This window comes from Impatiens glandulifera, chromosome 8 (genome assembly GCF_907164915.1).
Source record: "Impatiens glandulifera chromosome 8, dImpGla2.1, whole genome shotgun sequence".
In the NCBI taxonomy this organism is placed as follows: Eukaryota; Viridiplantae; Streptophyta; class Magnoliopsida; order Ericales; family Balsaminaceae; genus Impatiens; species Impatiens glandulifera.
In genome coordinates, this window is record NC_061869.1 from 9,649,154 (window position 1) to 9,655,743 (window position 6,590).

The following is a 6,590-nucleotide window of genomic DNA, read 5'->3' on the forward strand; positions in this document are numbered from 1 at the left end:
TTATTATTTTTTTATTATTATTATTAATGTGTATGTGAACCTCCAAATTAAACACATTCATGGACGCCTTAGACTGCGGTGAAGATTTTTGTATAATTTTATCATTTAAAATAAGAATTCGTAAATGATTTTAGTTAATTATTTTTGATTTTTTACCTATATTAATGACCTTTAAGAAAGGATTGAATAATGAAAATTTCTATATTGATATTTTTTGAGAAAATGTATTTTAAATTTATATAATGATTATTTGTGAGTAGAGAAAGAAATAATTAAATTTTAAGGAATTTTATATATTTTTGAGTATTTATATAATTATTTGTTAAATGAATTTGTCGTGAATTTTTCATTTGGTCGAGCTCAATGGTTAATTTCTCTAGCAAATTTTGAAATGTATATTCCTTTTTAGCTTATATTTTAGATATTAAGCTAATTTTTATATATAATCCTTTTTAGCCTGTTAAATTTTTTAATTTACTTAAATTTGTATGAGTTGATGATTTAATAAAAATTAATTGTTATATCTATTTTATATATAATTGGTCATTTTATTTGTTGGTTGATTTTAAGGTATATAATTTTAAATGATAATTTATTTTAAATTAAAAAATTACATTTAATGGGTAGAAAAAATATTTTAAAAATTAAAATAAATATTAATCGGATAAAAAATATTTAAAAGAAAAACGATTTAAAAGAAAAACGAATATGGATCAGGTATCGGACCGGCCAAATTCAAGTCAATCGATATACCTATTTTTCTTTCCCCCAAAACCTGGCATTTTGCCCAACCTAGCTATACTGGACAAAAAGCAACAAACATTGAGCTAGGCTCATTTATTTACAAACATGGAAAATAGAAAAAAGAAAAAAAAAATTATATTTGTGGAACTTTTAAATTCATTTCTATCTAAGTTATCTCAATGAAATGAACATACGATTATCAACCAAAGTTAGCTCAAGTTCATGTACATCACTCGAAAAAGGATTTCTATCTAAGTTATCTCAATGAAATGAACATACGGTTATCAACCAAAGTTAGCTTCATGTCCATCAATCGAAAAGGGACATGAGGTTAGATAAAAACATCCAACTTCGATGTTTTCTCAATATTCAAGCATAAAGATGACAATTTGAAACCACCATGTGGTAATCGAATTAAATTGTCTTGTTTGGGATGATTTTTCTTCGAAACCGAACGGAGATGGACGGGAAATATATTTGTGTCTCCCGCTCCGATTTCACCACAATTATGTCCCGAACACTATAAAACATTTTTAAATATATAAAATCACTAATATATTAATTTATTAATCTATTCATTATATTTTATAAAAATGGTAAGTTTATTTTTTTATAATAATATAAAATTTCAATATATTACCATATATATTATATTAAAAAACCCATTTATATAATTCTATTGTATATTTTTTTATTTTTTTAAATTATTTTATAAAAGGTGTCCCGCAGGGATTTTTCGAAACCAAAAAGGGCGGTGATCGTATTAAAAAAAATTCCGAAATAAAAATGGGACGGAGACGGTAAATGAATCGACGCCTCCATCCTGGTCACGAGGCCAAGTGTTTATATTGCTTAAATTTGTGTGGTGCAAAACTCATTTAAACTTGTTTATATAATTCTATTGTATATATTTTTGGGAAGAATGTCAATTTTACACACTAAGTTGTAGGAAGGTGTCAAATTTACTTATTAAGTATCAAAATTCTATTTATATATATGAATTTGTCAAAAAGTGTCAAATATATTTAAAATAACAGAAATGTTAAACGGTGTTAAAATTTTTGCCACATGTAATATCCATATATTTTTTTATTTTTTTAAATTGACATTATTTTAATTATTTTTCCATTATTTTTTAATTTAAACAAAACTTATTTTTATTTTCTCTCTCGTCCCTCCATAACTCTCCATTTTTTTTCTAACTTTTCTCTCTTTGATTAACTCAAGTTCTTTTGGATTTTTACCTTCTTCTAACCTCCAAGTGCTCCCTAACTGAACTTTAAATAGTCATCATCGTTGGTGAAAGTTTTTGTTGGTCGATTCCTAAATCATAAATGTTGTGGCCAAAATCTTCAGTAGTCGAACCCTAAATCATTGTCGCCATTAGCGGACAATGTCGAATCAAGGTAAAATCTCCCTAAACCGACTTGTTTTAATTTTAGTTTTCATAATACTCACCCTGTTAAAACGTAACCCCCAAATCCAAGTCTTTCTCAATTAAACCTTACACTATCATCATCATTGGTTGAAACATTCATTGGTTGAATCCTAAATTGCTAGTGTTATGGCGAAGTCTTAATAACTAGTTACTTTTTAGAACAATTTTTATAATTAATCAATTAAATATTATTATTAATAATAAAATTACTCATAGATGGAGAAATGAAGAGAGAAATATTTAAAGAAAATGGTAAGTTGTGAGGGTAAAGAAAGAGAAAATAAATAAAAAAAGATTTTAATGTTTTGTTTGAATAAAAAATAATTAAAGTAATGTCAATTTAAAAAAACAAAAAATATATGAATATTACATGTGACAAAAATTTTAACGCCATCTAACATTTCTGTTATTTTAAATATATTTGACACTTTTTGACAAGTTCATACATATAAATGGAATTTTGATACTTAATAAGTAAATTTGACACCTTCTTACAACTTTGTGTGTAAAATTGGCATTCTTCCCATATATTTTTAGTTTTTTCTTAAATATATTATAAATGTGCCTCGCTGGATTTTCCGAAATCAAACGGAACGGAATTGTATTAAAAAAAAAATCGAAATAAAAACTGGGCGGGGATGGTAAATGAATTGCCCGCATGTGTTGTGTAAAGCTCATTTAACCTTTTTTTATATTATTTGATAAAAAATAAATTATTTGAAATTTGGTTCAGATAAATTATTAAAATATTATTTTATATTTAATAATTTGGTTTTGTATTATATTATGAAAAGTTGATTAATTTTGGTAAAAAATAAAAAAAATATTACTATTTAATGAAAAAAATATTTTAATATTTTTATAAATTAATTAATTTGATATTTTGAAGAGATAATTCAGAGTAGGATAGAATGAGTTAATCAAATAATTCATACCAACCAGGACTAAGTGACCCGAATCAGGACCGGCCCGACCCGACCCGACCGTTTCTGGAAGCAAATCGACCTACAAGAGAAAGGGGACGAATCTAGAACAAGGAAGATAGCGAAGAAGGGACGACGATTGTCAAACCGAAGAATTTTCAGGTATGGATTCTCTTTCACGAAAGGATCTTCTTAGTTCATGTTATTATTATGATTCTTATTTCGTGATTTTGCTTTTGATTGAAAAAGAAAGCAGAGGACGAGATGAACGATAACGAGTACCAGGATATGGATAGATTTGGCGTGGAAAACGACTACGACGGAGGCGAATGGATAGGCGGCGAATTTTACTACCGAAAACGCAAAGATAAGCAGAAACAAACCAAAGAAGATGTTCTATACGGTGTTTTTGCTGATTATTCCGACTCTGACGATGATGATTCATCCTCACGAAAACGTAGAAAGGATCGCGACGGCCGCAAAGCTGACCTCACTAAACCCGTCAGTTTCATCTCCACAGGTACATTGTTGAAACCCTTAACCTAATAATATAATCAATGACTTTAGAAAACATTTTCTAGGTCTAGTTTTTGCATTCTCTTATTCATTCTCATGACCTTAGGTACTGTGATGCCTGACAAAGAAATTGATCAGAATTCAAAGGAAGCTATTGATGACATGTTTTCTGAAGATAATGGTAGGCCTGGATTGGGATCTGGAGCATCTGGTTTGGGGTACAACAATTCAAAGGTTAAGGATAGTGTTAAAGAATTAAAGAATGTAGCTTATAGCGGTGATGATGGTGAGGATGATTATAGTTTTCTTCCAACTGAATTCGGGAGAAGGATAAAGGAAGGTGTGCAGAGAAGGGAAAAGGAGAGGATTGAGAAGAAGGAAACCAACGTAGTGAGAAAATCAGATGTGGGAATAACGAAGGATGTTGGAGGATTTGAGAAATATACAAAAGGAATTGGAATGAAACTGTTGGAGAAAATGGGGTATAAGGGAGGTGGACTTGGGAAGAACGAGCAGGGAATTGTAGCTCCAATTGAAGCTAAGTTAAGACCTAAGAATATGGGAATGGGATTCAACGATTACAAAGAGGTCGCACCTACATTGCCTCAATTAGAGGAACAAACCGTCGGTCAAGCACAGATAGAGGTGAAGAGGACAAGAGAGAAACAGTGGATTAAAGGAAAGAAGAAGAAGAAGGATTCTTACATTACAGCAGACGAGTTATTAGCAAAGAAGGAAGATCAAGGATTTGAGGTCCTTCAAAAGGTGATCGACATGCGAGGACCACAAGTAAGAGTTTTGACCAATTTTGACAATCTAAACGCAGAAGAAAAAGCAAGAGAGAATGATGTGCCAATGCCCGAACTTCAACACAATCTAAGATTGATAGTTGAATTAGCTGAACTCGATATACTTAAAATCGACAGAGATTTGAGGAACGAGAGAGAAACAGCTATCAGTTTGCAGAAGGAGAAATCAAGGCTCGAACAGGAGTCTACTCATCAGAAACAACAACTAAACAACATGGAGGAGATCGAAAGTGTTATAAACTACATCGAAGAACAGAATTCATTAGGAACTCTAACCCTAAATTCGCTAGCAAATCATTTTATCGACCTAAGGAGAAAATACCCAGAAGATTATAAGCTCTGTAACTTATCATCTATAGCTTGCAATTTCGCTCTTCCCCTGTTCATTCGAGTATTTCAAGGATGGGATCCACTTAGAAACCCTCTGCACGGGCTCGAATTGGCACAACTATGGAAAAATGTGTTACAAGGCGAGGAAAGTAACGACATATTTGATGTGGCTACGCCTTATACAAATCTAATTGAACAAGTAGTTTTGCCCGCTATAAGAATATCGGGCATAAACACATGGGAACCAAGAGATCCCGAGCCAATGCTTAGACTAATGGAGACGTGGGAAAAGTTATTGCCTTCTTCGATTATTCAAAATGTATTGCACAGCATCGTCATGCCGAAACTATCTGCAGCTGTTGATTCATGGGACCCGCGTCGCGAAACCGTTCCAATCCACGTTTGGGTTCATCCATGGCTGACATTCCTCGGATCGAAATTGGACGGTTTATACCACATGATAAGGATGAAACTAAGCATGGTTCTTGATGCTTGGCATCCGAGCGACGCCTCCGCCTACACGATCTTATCCCCGTGGAAATCAGTGTTCGATTCCGCCAACTGGGAGAATATGATGCGTCGATTCATTGTCCCGAAACTGCAGATCGCACTTCAAGAATTTCAAATAAACCCGGCGAATCAGAAACTCGATCATTTCTATTGGGTCGTTTCGTGGGTTTCCGCGATCCCTGTTCATCTGATGGTCGATTTGCTGGAGAGGTTCTTCTTTTCGAAATGGCTACAAGTTCTATATCATTGGTTAAGTTCGAAACCTAATTTACAGGAGGTTCATCAATGGTACATAGGTTGGAAAGGTCTCATACCGGTGGAACTACAATCGCATGAGAACATTCGATATCAATTCACCGTCGGATTGAACATGATCGATCGTTCAATCGAAGGTATGGAAGTTGTTCAGCCGGTTATGAGAGATAACCTCAGTTATAATAATAATCGTGCGAAAGAGGAAAGACAGGCAGAATTATTACAGAGAGTTGAAATGGACAACGGTAATGGAGTTGAGATGTCGTTGAAGGAAGTTGTGGAAGCCCATGCACAGCATCATGGTTTGTTGTTTAAGCTGAAACCGGGGAGGATGCACGATGGGAATCAGATATATGGTTATGGGAATATTAGTATATATGTTGATTCGATTAATCAGAGGTTGTATGCTCAGAAGGATGAGAGTTGGGTATTGACGAATCTCGATAGGTTGCTTGAACTTCATAACGGTTCTGTTGGGAAAAGGCGGTGAATCCAGAAACCAAGGGCTAAGGCTAATGTATGTTTTTCTTTCTCTTCTTGTTTGTGCAATATTATGAAACTGGATATCTTTTAGATAGAACAATTATATAAGAAATGTAGTATTGCCTAGCAGCAACTGAACTGATGAAATTTACTCCATAAGATTAAAGTGTTTTTTGATGGAAAACTTATGTAGAATTTGCACCAGGTTGAAATGCTAGTATGTTTCCATGTCCTGTTTCAATATCTTTAAATCCCAATGTCAAATTTCTTGCTTTATTTGACTGTTTCCATATAGTGGATTTGGAAAATGTTAATTTATGACTTGTATTAGTTGGTATCCTCACTTTAGTTGCAAAAACCTTTTACCTCCCTTGTTTTTGGTATAGGCCACATGTTATATTGTTTGACAAAACTGTGCATTGTCTCTTTCCGGATTGGGTTTTTTTTCGCAATCTCCAAGCCTCAGTCCAGATGAGGAGTTAGTAAAGAGCTCATAGGTTACTACCATGTAAAGAATGATAAAAAAATGTGATTCTGTTGATTTGATCGGGTTTTACATCGAAATGTACAATCAAACCGTTG

The 6,590-nt window shown here is 32.9% G+C and overlaps 1 protein-coding gene across 2 annotated transcripts; it reads left to right on the forward strand.

Annotated features, from left to right (window-relative positions):
* The first annotated feature begins 3,126 nt into the window (after positions 1–3,126).
* Positions 3,127–6,251, forward strand: LOC124912300 (septin and tuftelin-interacting protein 1 homolog 1-like). 2 transcript variants are annotated; one of them, XM_047452897.1, is made up of 3 exons: positions 3,127–3,267; positions 3,355–3,625; positions 3,728–6,251. In XM_047452897.1, the coding sequence occupies exons 2-3, from the start codon at positions 3,370–3,372 to the stop codon at positions 6,013–6,015; spliced, it is 2,544 nt and encodes an 847-aa protein (XP_047308853.1). In that variant the 5' UTR covers positions 3,127–3,267; positions 3,355–3,369; the 3' UTR covers positions 6,016–6,251. The 2 variants fall into 2 exon arrangements, with proteins under 2 accessions (XP_047308853.1, XP_047308852.1); XM_047452896.1 differs by lacking the exon at positions 3,127–3,267 and having other exon boundaries at positions 3,345–3,625.
* Positions 6,252–6,590: the final 339 nt, after the last annotated feature.